Source organism: Lynx canadensis, chromosome A2 (assembly GCF_007474595.2).
Source record: "Lynx canadensis isolate LIC74 chromosome A2, mLynCan4.pri.v2, whole genome shotgun sequence".
Classification (NCBI taxonomy): domain Eukaryota; kingdom Metazoa; phylum Chordata; class Mammalia; order Carnivora; family Felidae; genus Lynx; species Lynx canadensis.
Window position 1 is genome coordinate 52,479,343 of NC_044304.2, and position 15,714 is coordinate 52,495,056.

Genomic DNA, 15,714 nt, shown 5'->3' on the forward strand with positions numbered 1-15,714 from the left:
GGTATTTTCAGGGAGCAATACTAGTGTATGAAGATAGGTTTTTAAAACAGACAGAGATATGGAAACCTAGACAGCCCCTTGCTTGAACTACTGAATTTTTTTTAATCAACTTTTTTGAGATATAATTTACATACTATGAATTTCACCCATTCTAAGTAAATCATACAATTCAATTATTGTTAGTAAATTTCCAGAGTTATACAATCATCATCAGAATTCAATTTTAGGGCATTGCCATGACTCTCAAAGATTCCTTCCTGTTTCCACCTCTAGTTTCAGGCAACCACTAATCTACTTTCTGTCTCTATGGATATCCTATTGTGGACTTTTTACGTGAGTGGAATCATACAGTGTGTTGCCTTTTGTGTCTACCTTCTTTAGGAGTTATCATTTTGGTTTTGCAATTTATCCTTGCTATAGCATGCATCCGTACTTGGGTTTTTTTTTTTTTTTAATTGACAACTAACATTCCATTGCATGGCTATACCGTCTTTTGATTATCCATTCACCAGTTGATGAAAATCTGGGTTGTTTCTATTTTTCGGCTATTATTAATAATGCTAGAAATAGTCACATGCAAATCTGTGTGTGGATCTCTTGAGTAGATATCTCGGTGTGGAACCACTGGTTATTATGATAACTATGTTTAACTGTTTGAGAAACTACCAGACTTTTCCACAGTGGATGCACCATTTTACATTCCCACCAGCAGTATATGAGGATCCTAATTTCTCCACAGTCTTGTCATTATTATCTGTCTTTTAAAAGTATAGTCATCCAGTAGACGTGAAGTGGTGTCTCATTGTGATTTTGATTTGCATTTCCCTGATGACCAGTGGTGTGGAGCATCTTTCCACAAGCTTCTGAACCACTCCTGTACCTTCTTCGGTGAACTGTCTATTCAGATCCTTTGCCCATTTTTAAATTGGGTTATTTGTCTTATTGAGTTGGAAGAATTCTCCAAATATTCTGGATACATCAGACATACAATCTATCAGATATATGATGTACAAATATTTTCTCCCATTCTGTAGCTTTTTCCTTTCTTAGTGGTGCCTTTTGAAACATAAGAGTTTTAAATTTTGATGAAGTCTAACTTAGCAATTTTTCTCTGTATGGGTTGTACCTCTGGTGTTGTATCTAAGAATCTTCGGCTAACTCTAGGTCTCGAAGCTTCATTTTCTCTTATGATTTCTTCTGATAGTTTTAAGAGGTTTAGCTGTTACATTTAGGACTAATGTCAGTGTGAGTTAGTTTTTGTGTGTGGTGTGAGGGAAAGGTCTAGATTCATTATTGTGCATGGAGAGGTCAGTTATTGCAGCACTGGAGCCATTTCATTTGTCCCCTGCCTTCTTCTCTCCCTTCCTCTACTTCAGCATGCCTGCAGATGAGCAACACCACTCCTCAGTGGCAGCCGTGGCCCCCACTTTCTTGTCACTTCAGTTCATGAGACCAACAGACTCTCTTGGCTGTACAACCCCAGTCCCAGTTTTCCGGAAGAGAGAATGGGACTTGGCCCTTCTGGGTCAGAGGACATCCCCTAGTCCAAACACATGTCTAAGGATCAGATTTACCCTGCCAGGGGCCCACCCCTAGGTGGATGATGGTCCTCAGAGAAGGAAGCTGGTGAGCTGGGCAAATACCCCCACAAGGAGTCTATTCCAGGGTCATTTCTAGGGTCATTATCTTATATTTGGCATTCTGGATTCCCTATGAACTAGCTTGACATTTCCAGCTCGGGGCTCACACAGGTCACGCCCTCAGAATTTGTTTTTGCTTGACCTGCATTCAAGTGCTCAAGAAAACAAATAAAACAATTGAATAGTTGGCATTTTAAAACTAAAAGATTTTGTGTACAAATCCAGCTTTTATGCTTCATTTTAAAAATAGGCAGATCTGGGTTTACAGCAGTTGGTGGCATCTGAGCAAAGAATATACCCTCCAGGGTGCCCCAGTCCCCGCCACTCCCTCTTGCTCCACACACAGTCCCCGTTCTTATTTTTTTTTAATTTTTTATTGTTTATTATTTTTGAGAGAGAGAGAGAGAGAGAGAGACTGACTGAGAGCAAACAGGGAAGGGGCAGAGAGAGAGGGAGACACAATCAGAAGTAGGCTGCAGGCTCTGAGCTCTCAGGACAGAGTCCGACGTGGGGCTTGAACTCACAGACCGTGAGATCATGACCTGAGCTGAAGTCAGACACTTAACCGACTGAGCCACCCAGGTGCCCCTAGTCCCCCATTCTTATTAACTTTCCCTCCCTGACTCTGTGAGACATTTGAATATATGCCTGCACCCCCAGAAAACTCTTCAGGGGTGCTCTCATCTGCCTCTTGCATCTTACCCAGAGACTAACTTAACCCAGCACTGCCCTCGATTCGAAGTCAGACATGTTCCTGCAGCACTGAGTTCATAACAGGATTTTGCTATTTGCAGTCTGCTTTCTGCACCATGTGTCAGTAGCATTGACACCCAAGTCTGGGTGTTTTATGGAAATTATGCCTTGGCCAGATTCGATGAGAATCTGCTGCACTTGGGGTACTTCATGCATGGCACCTCTCTTGTGTAATTAGAGCAAATAAATTAATATTCAGACTTACTTGACTAAAATAAGCATCCAGCGCCAAGGGTTCCCAGCAAGTAGAACAGTTGGGAATGGGGAGTGGTGGGTGAGGCACTTTAGAATCCATCAAGAAAGGAATCCCAAACTCTCACTTTTCACTAAAGAAAATAAAAGCTGTGTTAAGAATGTGGAAGAGTTTCCTTTGAAAACATTTTTTTCCAGTGGAATACCTCTATTTTATTTTGTTTTGAAAAATAAATGCAGTTCGCTCCTGCTTTTTTCCCTGTTACAAAACTAAGATGCTCTCATTGTTGATATCTGGGGAAATGCCAGGAATAATCAACATCACCTCCCACCCAGAGGAAACCATTGTTAACATAACGTAATAGAGACTCACCCTCATTCTAAACCTGATAATAGAATCATCCTGCACAAACAACATCTGTTATAAATTTAATTTCATTATAAGCATTTTTCCGTATAACTAATGGTGCTCCATAAATGTGATTATCAATGACCGCATGGTATCCTATTCTGTAGCTATCCCATAATGTATTTCATTTCCAAATGTTAGATTTATTTCCTCATACTGGCTATCATAAATGATGTTGCAGTAAGCATCCTTGTGTGTGAATCTGTACTCATCTTTTGGATTAGCATGAGAGAAATTTCTAATAATAAAGTTTCCAGGGGCGCCTGGGTGGCTCAGCCGGTTGAGTGTCCAGCTTCAGCTCAGGTCGTGATCTCACAGTTCATGAGTTTGAGCCCGCATCGGGCTCTGTACTGGCAGCTCAGAGCCTGGACCTGCTTTGGAATCTGTGTCTCCCTCTGTCTCTGCTCCTCCCCAGCTCATGCTCTGTCTCTTTCTCTCTCTCTCTCCTTCAAAAATAAATAAAAACATTTAAAAAAAAAGTTTCCAGCAAAAAGTAGAAAAGTTACATGAAAGGTATCAATATTCATCAATTAGCATAAATCTTACCTCAAATTTGTGTTGGTCTAGACATCCTCATGAAAAATATGCCCATGTCTTCTGTAGTTAGATCCTCCTTCCTGTGTCTCTTGCTGGCTCTTATCCATGTGGTTTTCCAGAGTCCATCCAACAGACTTCTTTTGAGATCTGTTATGTGCCGGCCTGGTGCCAGCATGGGAGAATGGCAGTGAGTGAAAAGGTGTTGCCCCCGCCATGAAGGATGAGGCATACCCTTGATGGTGACCGGTGTCTCACTTTAGAAACAGAAATAGTGGACGCTTTCCATGTTCTAGACATGCTCCCTGTTTAGTTAGGGAGAATCAGCTAAAGAAAGAATAGTAAGCTAGGTGATGTAAAGGGAAGTGTTAGAAGCGATGTGGGGACACCAAAGGGGGTGCTTTAAGGCAAATGGTGCCCCAGAGGGGGGAAACAGCACAAGCAAAGGCATAGAGATGTAAAGACTCGCCATTCCAGCAATTCCCTCCCAATTCCTCGAACTCAGCTCTGTACTTTCATTCTTTCTTCTCTTCATCCTTAAATTCTTCTGCCTTCCTCCTGGAGAACTTCTACTCATCCTTCAAAGCCCAGCTCACAGAACACTCCTTCTCCAGTGTTCTTCTTGGCATCCATACTCCACCTTGAGAGTGGCTGTTTCTCCTTCCTCTGTCCTGTCAGCTGCTTTGATCTTACCTTAGTCATCATTTTTGTCCCAGTTACATTCTAGAATTTTTAATGTTTCAAAAATTTTTTTTAAATTTTTGATACTGTTCATTTATCTTTTGTCTTTATTCTCACGTTAATTGACGAACTCCTTGAAGTCAGGGGTAGTGTATCAGTTAAGATTCAGTTCGGCTGTGTGTGATAGGAAACCTATGCTACCCAGAAGTGGAGAGCCCTGACTTATTTGGCAGCTCTTATAGTCATCAGAGACCTCAGCTCCATCCAAATTGCTGCTTCAATGTTCTCGTTTTTTGATTCTTCCTCATGGTCCCAACAAGGCTGCTTAAGCCCTGTTCATCCTATCAACATTCTGGCCAGCTGGAAGAATGAAGGGCCAAAGAAAAGAATACATCCTCCCTTTAGGGCTGCTTTTTGTAAGTTGCAAACTACACTTCTGTTTCCATTTCATCGGAACTTAGTCACGTGACCATACCTAGATACAAAGGAGTCTGGAAAATGTAGTCTATACTCCAGGCAGCTGTGTATTCAGCTAAAAAATAGAAGTCTGTTACTAAATAGAGGAGAAATAATTATGGAAGACCATTGACAGGTTTTGCCACAGTGAAAAACAAGGTCAAAGATGATTCCTCTGAGTCAGACTGGGCCAGCTCTGGGATCATTGTGTTACCCAGAAATGGAAGAAAACACAACAGCTACTATTAGTTGAGTATGTCCTATATGTCAGGCACTGTACTAGGTGCTTCCACCCTATTTTAGAGATGAGGAAAATGGAGACTTGGTGCAGTGAAATATCTGGCCCAGCTAATTAGAGCAGAAACAAGATTAGAGCAGAGATTAGCTGGTTTACAAAGTTCAGGTTCTTAACCACTGGCCAATTCTTCCATCCAAGTGAGCTCCATGCCTTCTGTGAATCAGCATTGCTGAAATGGCTAGAAAAGTGGGAAGGTGAGGCCACTGGGAGCCTCATTTAATGTCTAGCATCTCTCCAAACCCACCAATTCCTCTTGCCTTCCCTTCCCATTAGCAGAGATCCCTACCTATTGGTCTCTTTTTATCTAAAACCAATATCTGCAAGTTCTACTTAGGTAAATAGTTGCCACTGAGAAAGGAGTATTTCTGATTTGGAGTGAGGTCCAGGACACCTCTTCTTGCATACCTCCCATGATGGGGGGCTTACTATATCAAGGCAATTCATTGCATTGCTTTCAGCGGAGAGCTGTATTCTTTGGCAGTTCGAGGTGCTTATTCTTCAGTTAGTTCTCAACTAAGGACCATTTTGCCTCCCAATGGATATCTGGCAATGTCTAGAGATACTTTGATCTGTCATAACTGGGAATGGATGAGAGGGTGCTACTGGCATCTAGTGAGTAGAGGCCAGGGATGCTGCTAAACATCCAACAACGCACAGGACAGTCCTTCACAGCAAAGAATTATCCAGCTCAAAATGTCAACAGGACAAAGGTTGAGAAATGACTAAGGTTTGAATCTTGACATCGCCAGTCTCTTCCTAGCTGTGTGACCCTGAGTAGGTTGCCTTGCCTCTCTGAGCCTGAGCTATTTCCTCGTGTCTACCTTGGTGATCATCACATGCCCTCCCTATGTGCTTGTGGCAGGCATTTAATAACTGATATCTGAAAAGCCCAGAGCTTGGCTCCTTACCATCGTAGCTGCTCTCGTCAACATTCCCAGGATGTGGAAGGAACGTTGACTACCTTTGTTTATTTGCTGGCACATGGGCCTGATTAGATTACACTGTTTGTAATCTTTCTGGAGAAAGTCCCACTGCAGCTAATGGTTTTGGAATGGAGCCATTCCCTTAATTCAAAATTAATGGCTTGCTCGTGCACACAAGCCTCTTAGAGAGAAGGGATTCATTTCTGCTGATCCCCCAGTCCTCATCACCTGGGAATTGTCAGAGCTTTCCCACCCCACTGTCTCAATGACCCTCCCAACAGCCCAGGGAGGTAATGATGCTTTCCCTACTTTACAGGGAAGGTAATTGGAGACGTGGCTGTTGACCCAAGCTCTGCACAGCCCATCAAGTGGCAGAGCCCGGGTGAGAACTTTCTCCTTCCATCACCCGCTTCTTTAGGGACATAGTGCTATAAGGAAGCTACAGGTGCCCACCTTTCTCCCCCAATTGCCCTGTCCACAGTGCCTCCTCCAGCCTCTATTCCCTGTCCCCCAGAGCACACCCTCTAGCCTGCACCATCTCTGTAGGCTTGGCCTTGATCCCAGAGAGGGGCATCTCAGAACCCAATGGGGTCTGGGCAGCCTGAAGGGAGCATGGATGGCCTCCTGTGTAGCATTAGGTGCAATGAGGATCCACGTCCCCGGATACTTCCCGCTCTCAGCCTGATGTCCCTTTGGCATTTATAGAGAGAAAACCATTCAACCATCAGTTTTTCAAAATGCAGATGTCCGAGGGAAGGGAAAGCACCTTACATTAGTTATCTCACCGAGTAGGGCATGTTCAGGGATTGGGTAAGAGGAATGGAGACCAGGAATGGCATACGAGCCTGTGACCCAGGCAGCCACACAGGCCCTGTGCTCAGGAGGGCCCCCATCTCGGTTTCATGTTCTGCTGTTGCCATCTTGAAGTTCTTAATAATTTTTTAATTTTAAATTTTGCCCTGGGCCCTGAAAATTACATAGCCAGCCCTGAGTGAGACAGGAGGTCATTGTTGATGTGGCTGCTCCTTCTACCCTCTGGGTGCCCACCCTGTGGGACCCACTTTTTAGGCTTCCCTCAGGCTTCCTCCTCTCCCTGACACCCTCACCCCCACCCCGCATTCTTCAGGGGAGGCAGGTGCCAAGATAGGTATGTATTCAGCAGGTGGGTGCTCCATTTGCCTTTCCAGGAATCCTGCTCAATTCCATGGTTTCAGAGAACAAAGTGGATTTTCTTACTTCTGAAGCAGATCACTGAGCCGAAAGGAACTTTTCACCAGTAGATATCTGTTGAATGATTCGTAGCACCCTGCCCCTCACTCACTGACTCATCCCTTTACCAAATATGCATTTATCTTTGGCTTTTATGTCTAAGCAAAATAACATGTCCAAGCTACAAAGGAGAACATGTGATAAAGAACTGTGCTTACAGAGATAGGAAGATAAATATATATAAATTTATATATATTTATATATATTATTTATATAAATATATATGTGATATTAATTTATATGTGTGTAAATTTATATATATATTTATATATTTACATATATTATTTATATAAATACATATGTGATATTAATTTTCCCCAACATTTTCTCACTCAAAATATTGATAGAAAAGTTGGAAGCAATGTACAGTGAACACCTATATATCTACCACCTAGGTTACAAATTAACATTTTGCTCTTTTTGCTTGATTATATGTCTGTTCATTTATCCGTTCTTCTAACCAGCTATCCATCCAACTTGTTTTTTTGATTCATTTCAAAGTAAGCTGCAGACCTCAGTAGATTTCACCCCTAAACACTTAATATGCAACACTAATTTCTTTTCGGGGTGCCTGGGTGGCTCCATCAGTTAAGTGGCAGACTTTTGATTTTGGCTTAGGTCATGGTCCCAGGGTTGTGGGATCGAGCCCCACATTAGAGTCCATGCTGAACATGGAGCCTTCTTGGGATTCTCTCTCCCTCTTCCTCTGTTCCTTCCCTGCTCTCTCTCTTTCTCTCTCTCTCTCTCAAAATTTTTTTTTCCTTTTTTAGTCAAAAGGTAAAAAGTAATGATTTTTATATAAAAACAAATCATTTTCTGTCAAATACAATTATTGAATGACAAATAGTGTACACATAGTGAAAAGAAATTCTTGGTTCCCCTCTGTGTGCAATGAGGCAGAGAGAGAAATAAGAGAGAACTTTCCTCAAGGTAACAAGGAGAAAAGAGAAACATCTCTGTAACAGAGGGTGGTTGGAGCTACCTTGAGAATACCAAGCTGTGGGAATGTTTTAGGGAACAGCTTCCTGCTTCCTCCCAATCAAAACTGAAAATCTGAGATGAACTTCCTTAGCCTCTTTCCTCCTTGAGGTGGCTGCGGACTATTCCAGGGGGTGTGAACTTGGGCAGAACTGAAGGTGAAACTGCAAGGTCCTGGGTCTGGGATGTAGAAGTGGAGAAAGGTACAGGCTGATGCGGTCGATTTGGGGGTTATTATCCTCACAGAGCTGATGGCTGGGGTGGACGGGGTTGAGTGGGGAAGGCTCTCAGGCTGACAGCGGAGAGTGACAGGAGCAGAGAGCAGGACTGGGGCACAATAGAAGATGATGCTGTTCAGAAGAGGCACATTCAAAGAAGGTGGAGGGTTGCTCTGGCGGGCAGTTCAGAGCTGGAGGAGAATATAGAAAAGTACCCAAAGCAAGCCTCTAAACAGGGTACTTGGAAAAAGCCTGTAGCGATCACCTGTGCCATCTTTCACATTTGACCCGTGAGAAATTGCAGGCTGAGAGACCACTCTGAGTATTAGTGGCAGAGCTGGGGCAAAATTGGTGCTACCCAGATGGTGCTTTTCCAACAAAGTAACTCAAGGGTTCCTTCCACAAGGATCAAATGCCTTAAGGTCTTGCTTTTTATTTTTAAAAATATCATACAAATTTAGCTTTCTTCTCAAGAATTTGTCTGGCTCTCTCTGTCCCAAAAATAAATAAACGTTGAAAAAAAAATTTAAAAAAAAAAAAAAAGAAAAGAATTTGTCTGGCTTTGTCTTAATGTTACAGTAGTCTGTTTTTGCTAAGTTACTGAGAGATATTTACACTCTATTAGGGTTTCTAAATTTTCTTCAGAATCATACTACTTTTTGATGAATATCAAAATCTCACAACCTCTTCCAGAAGTTTTAATTCCCTGCTTCCACCTCCCACCCCAATTAAGGATCATCAATAACAGTATACAATGTGTTTTCAGTGTAGCCTTACTAGCAAAGAAAGTGTTGTTACATATTACTTTGCACAGTTTATACAATGAATTTTTTTTCAAATATAAAAACAAAATAAGTAAAAAAAAGATAAAATATGCTTTATCAAACAACATAACTCCCTTCCCTTTTGAGAACCATTAGTCTAAAGGGATGTGTAGATTTATTCCATGCTTTGGGTACCCTTGTAACCTCCCCCGTATCAGTTAGAGACGCTTTTGGCTGCAAGTAAAAACTCCAACAGTGACTTAAGCAAAGAAGACATTTCATTGTTTCCCATTAATAACCAGTATGAAGGAAGAAGATTCCAGGGTTAGTTCAGCAGCTCAGTGATAATAGGACTCTGGGTTGGCATCACAGTGGTTTTCTTGGTTTTCCCTGATGGCCCCAAGATGACTGCCATAAGCCCCAAGCATCACCTCCTATAGGGAGAAGGGGGCAAGAAGCAAAACTTTTCTTTGTTTTGATCATTTGTCAGAGAGAAAGAAATTTCTAGAACCCTGGCTTTGCCATGAGACTTCCCCATCTACTTTCTTGGCCACAGTTGTGTCTTGTGCCCAATCCTAGACCAGCCACTGGCAAAGAGGAACTAGAGTGCCGTATCCAGCTCAGACCAGTCATAATGCAGCCCACCTTCCCAGAACACATGCCACATGGGACCTACACAAACTTTGCATTGCTTTTGCCCAACTCCTTCGCTAGAATGTAAACTCCATGGGGGCAGAGATTTTTGTTTTGTTCACTGCTATACTCCCAACACCCAGAACAATGCCAGGAATTCACTAAATAGTCATTGAATGAGTGAAGAAATGAATGACTAAGGAAGGAAGGGGATTTGGACCATAGGCTGTATCTACTGCTCCCAACAGCATACAACCCCATTTAGATCAACTTGATGGTACCAAAGTGACTCTACCGATCTCCAAGCCTCTGGCCTTAATCCTTGTGTCTTTCTTCCTAGGGAGGGAGCCCCAGCTGGAGGCTGCTCTTGTGCCAATGACCCTTCCCAATTCTTCCTGTGTCGTAGAAGACAAGATGTGCGAGGGGAATAAGACCACCATAGCCAACCCCCAACTGATGCCCCTGGTGGTGTTCCTGAGTGCCATCTCCTTGGTCACCGTGGGACTCAACCTGTTGGTCCTCTACGCTGTACGGAGTGAGCGGAAGCTACACACTGTGGGGAACCTGTACATTGTCAGCCTCTCTGTGGCAGACCTGATCGTGGGAGCTGTTGTCATGCCCATGAGCATCCTCTACCTCCTCATGTCCAGGTGGTCCCTGGGCCACCCTCTCTGCCTCTTTTGGCTTTCCATGGACTATGTGGCCAGCACCGCATCAATTTTCAGTGTCTTCATCTTGTGCATCGATCGCTATCGCTCTGTCCAGCAGCCCCTCCGATATCTTAAGTATCGTACCAAGACCCGAGCATCAGCCACCATCTTGGGGGCCTGGTTTCTCTCCTTCCTGTGGGTTATTCCAATTCTGGGATGGCATCACTTTATGTCACCGGCCTCGGGACACCGGGAAGACAAGTGTGAAACAGACTTCTATGATGTCACCTGGTTCAAGATCATGACCGCCATCATCAACTTCTACCTGCCCACCTTGCTCATGCTCTGGTTCTATGCCAAGATCTACAAGGCTGTACGGCAGCACTGTCAGCACCGAGAGCTCATCAATGGATCCCTCCCTTCCTTCTCTGAAATTAAGCTGAAGCCAGAGAACCCCAAGGTGGGGGCCAAGAAACCAGGGAAGGAGTCTCCCTGGGAGGTTCTGAAAAGGAAATCAAAAGATGCCAGTGGTGAGCCTGTCATGAAGCCACCATCCCAAGACTCAGAGGAGATGAAATGCCCAGGTGTCTTCAGCCAAGAAGAGGACAAAGAAATGGACAAACTCCACTGCTTTCCACTTAACATTGTGCAGATGCAGACTGAGGCAGAGGGGAGTGGCAGGAGTTATGTAGCTATCAACCAGAGCCAGGGCCAGCTGGAGATAGATGAACAGAGCCTGAGAATGCGTGTGGCCAATGAGATATCAGAGGATCAAATCCTAGGTGATAGCCAATCCTTTTCCCGGACAGACTCAGACACACCCCCAGAGTCAGCATCAGGGAAAAGCAAACCTAGAAGTGGGTCTAGCACAGGACTGGATTACATCAAGTACACTTGGAAGAGGCTCCGCTCACATTCCAGACAGTACGTGTCTGGGTTGCACATGAACCGAGAACGGAAGGCTGCTAAACAATTGGGTTTTATTATGGCGGCCTTCATCCTTTGCTGGATTCCTTACTTTATCTTCTTCATGGTCATTGCCTTCTGCAAAAGCTGTTGCAATGAGCATGTGCATATGTTCACCATCTGGCTTGGCTATATCAACTCCACGCTGAACCCCCTCATTTACCCCTTGTGCAATGAAAACTTCAAGAAGACATTCAAGAAAATTCTCCACATTCGCTCTTAAGGGAGGCTACAAGGGGATGCAACCAAAGTGACACTTAGGCTGTCCCTGAAGAAAATGGAGGATGAGGCCTGTGAGTTGCCAGGCACCTGGGCTTTCCAGAGTCAAAAGAATAGTCTTAAGGACTAGGTAGCTTGGAAGGTTCTTAGACCCATTGGCAGAATAGCACATGTTGGTGGTCAACAGAGAGATTGTACTCTGAGTAGAAAGCAGGATATTTCCAAGAGAATCAGACCTGGATGAGTTCTCCTGCTCCTCAGGAAATGTGGGAGCCTCAGACTCTCACTGTCATTCAAGCTTTCAGACTTGAATTAATTGGAAACTGAAGGGACACGTAGGTAGAGTTTTACTGGAGAATTAGAACTCTCAAGCCTTCCTGGAATGGAGTTATATGACTGTGCAGAGACCTCGCATATGCAGATGGATGCTGTCCCCTTCCAGGGATCACCTTGATAGGCATGACAGCTATTCCATTGTGACTGTCACTTCTCAGAACACCTCTCCTCTGAGCCTCTCCTACAGCTTTCTCCAGAACCAGTGTCTGAACCACCTTGGAAATTCTGCTTTATTATTTCTCACTCATGCACATCTTAGAGTTGATAGGAAATTTTTCAGCTTGTACATTTCCTTGTTTGCAACCCCAAATTCCTTTTGGCTATTAACAGAATAATGATAAAAGCTGCCTTCAAAAGAAAAAGAAAAGGCATGTTTTTAATGGTTGCACAATGAAAGCATAAAAAAAGGGAATGGGGAGAAGAAAACTATATCTCTTGAGTGCTGGGCCAGGCTTATCCTCCTTAAGCTCCATGACACTCCATAGCAGGTGGATGGTGTTACTAGAAGAGCAAATTGTGATGTAGCAAGGTGACATAAAGTGCCCAACATCACACAGCTGGTAATGTGAGAGAGTTAGAATGAGAACCCTGTGGGGTTCTGGCTCATTGTAACACGTTTTCTCCAAAAGGCAAAAATTTGTCCTGTTAAGTATGTGCATGTGCGCACACACACACACACACACACACACACACACACATGCACGCACAACTATTCCTAAGAGTGGTGGCAATTCTCAAAAGGATATGCTGAGAGAAGGAAAAGCTGGCATAGAATATTCCTGAGGCGGCAGAAGGTGATACTTTGAGGGGACAGTGTGCATTTTTATTTGTGAGTTCTGCTGTATTCGTTGAAGAAAAGTCATCATGTTCTTTTATACTCACACCTCTTTAGTAAAAACTAGCAAAGGCATGGAACATACAGTTTTCTTTGGTGTTTACATTGCAATCTGGTTGTGATTTATATTTTAAAACTTAATGCTAAACTGTAATGTATGTAGCCAAATGGAGTGCGTGTACAAGCTGGTATTTTGTGTCCTGTGTTCCTGTTCGCATGATGTTGAAAATGACAGATTTTTACCTGCCTAAAATATGATATTTGAAACTACCTTGTTATGAGTTTGATTTATTTAATTCTCCCTTTCTGAGTCTCTTGGACTGAGAAGATGTATTGAAACATGCTGTCAAATATTATAAGATATGATACAGGATTGCTCTTTGGTTTCTGGTCACATGTGTAAATGTCTTTAGGAAAGAACTTTTTATAACAAGCCTCACTGTCTGCTTGGCATCCCCCAAAGCTCTTCTTGGTCAAAATTGGGGGAGCTAATGAGACTTTTATCCTGGTTTTGAAAGCTGTAGCTGGTCTGTTTCTAGGTCAAAAAGCCTTTCCCAGAAGACCTGTGAGAGACTTGCTCCCCAAGATCCCTCAGCTTGCTCCCCAAGATCCCTCATAATGAAGGAGCTTTAAAAAGATCACCTCCCACAGACAAATGGCTAAGTGCCCATTATTCGTGTTGATGAATGGTTGAGGCAACTAGTGAAGAGAAGTGGTTATAAGCTCTGACTTTGGGTCAAAGAGACCTGCATCTGAGTCTGATAAGAAGAAATGGTCAATATAACTTGTCAGAACACAAAAAGCCAGGCCCATGCATTATTGAATACAGTGTTTATGGTGCATGCAGAGCATCTGGTACATGGTGGGGACTCATATGTAGTTTTAAAACATACTGTGCATATCATATGCCAGGCCCCATGCTTTACCACTGTTATCTAATTTAGCCTTTACACGGATCTCATGAGGGAAACTTCTGTATTTTTACAACTAGGCAAACTGAGGCACAGAAAGAAACTGAGGAATGGGCAGACAGAAAAGGAGAAGTAGGAAGTGGGGGACAGAAAGAGCATAAACCAAATGGCATAATATTCATGCACTCAAGAAAAATCTACATTCAAAAACATATTCTTCATTAATGTATTCATAAGTTAAATATATTCAAAGGGAAAATAAACCATCCTTAGCTTTTGATAAGTAGAAATTCCTTCAAATGATTCTCTTAAGGTCATGTGAAAACCGGTCAATTACTGCATCACATAAATCTTTAAAAGCTTGTGAAACCATGCCACCTAATAGAAATTGCTATAAATCGTAGAAGCTGGTCATGTTAATAAAAGTGTTCATTCAGAAAAGCCATTAGTCTGCAGATTGGCCATTTGATGATTTGGTCATTTGGCTACTTGGCTTGCAGAAAATTGCTGGTCTCTCTTTTTAAGATGGGCCTTCCAGAGGAGATTTAAGTCAATACAGGGTGAAAAGGCTGCTGGCTGAGATGCATTCTAAGTTCCCTAAATAAATAATGCTTTTAAGATCTAATTTGCCAATATGTCATTCCACAGTGTTTTGGGCTTTCAACGCCTAGGCTGTGCAGCATATGGTTCCCATTGAGCTGCAAGACAAATGATGAAGGTGGATTGACCTGAATCTCTGTGGTCTTGAATAAAGGTCATGGGCCTCATTGCCTTGCTGTGTCCAAGAACATTCTCTGCCTTTTTCTGTGTCCTTGTCTGGCCTCTTTCATGATGCTCCATCATCTTGGTGCCCCAAGGCATGAGCATCAGTTCCAAAGTCCAAAGCTTAAAGAATCATCCTGTGTCTACCTTTGCTGCAATCAACTCTGAAGGAGATTGGGGGTCAGGTGGGACATGTGGTACAAACATGGCTGAAGGACCAACAGTTCCTAGAGAAGTGGAATCATTGTGAGCTGGGTTGAAACTCCAAAAGGTGTTAACTATAAGAATCTTGAAGTCTAGCAGAGGAAACAAGCTTTTAAAGAACTAACTCAACCCAGGCTCATACAGAGTGAAGCCTAGAGGTGGATGGGTGTCATCCTACTGTTTTTTTTTTTTTAATCAAGTTGGTTACATTCAAAATATACAGTAAAATTTACCCATTTATAATGTAGAGGTCAATGAATCTTGACAGATGTACACACCCATGTCATCCCCATTTCAGTCAAGATATAGAACATTTCCATCATCCCAGCAAGTTCCTCATGCTCCCTCTATGCTCCAGGCAACCAGTGATCTGACTTTTAAACACTATAGATTAGTTTGGCTGATTCTGTAACTTTGCATAAATGGAATTGTATGTATTCTTTTTTTCCATTTTGTCTAAGATTCACCCACCTTTCAATCAGGTTTATTATTATTATTAATGTTATTAAAGTATAGTTGACAGTGTTATATTAGTTTGCAGTGTACCTGTAGTGATTTGACAATTTTATACATTACTCACTGCTCACCACAGTAAGTGTAGTCACCATACAACGTGATTATAATATTACTGACCGTATTCTCTATGCTGTACTTTTCATCTCCACGATTTACTTATTTTACAACAGGAATTTTGTACCTCTTAATCCCTTTCACCTATTTTGCCCACCACCCCACCCCCCTCCCTTCTGGCAACCACCAGTTTGTCTCTGTATTTATAAGTCTGTTTCTTTTTTTAAATTTATTTACTTAAATTCAAGTTAGTTAACATACAGTGTAGTATTGGTTTTGGCTGTAGAACCCAGTGATTCATCACTTACATATGACACCCAGTGCTCATCCCAACAAGTGCCTCCTTAATGCCCATCACCCATTTAGCCCATCCCCCCCCACCGCCCCTCCAGCCCAGTTTGTTTTTTGGGTATTGAATTTGATAAGTTCTTTATACATTTTGGGTAATAACCCTTTATCAGATATGTTGTTTGCAAATATCTTCTCCCATTCTGTCAGTTGTCTTTTAGTGTT

The 15,714-nt window shown here is 42.7% G+C and overlaps 1 protein-coding gene across 2 annotated transcripts in view; it reads left to right on the forward strand.

Annotated features, from left to right (window-relative positions):
* HRH1 (histamine receptor H1) overlaps positions 1-13,024 on the forward strand; it is a 78,912-nt gene extending 65,888 nt beyond the window's left edge. For both annotated transcript variants that reach the window (XM_030307409.1, XM_030307410.1), the window contains exon 2: positions 10,089-13,024. In XM_030307409.1, the coding sequence (XP_030163269.1) occupies positions 10,124-11,587 (1,464 nt within the window). In that variant the 5' untranslated portion in view covers positions 10,089-10,123 and the 3' untranslated portion in view covers positions 11,588-13,024. The remainder of the gene's footprint in view (positions 1-10,088) is intronic.
* The last annotated feature ends 2,690 nt before the right edge of the window (positions 13,025-15,714 follow it).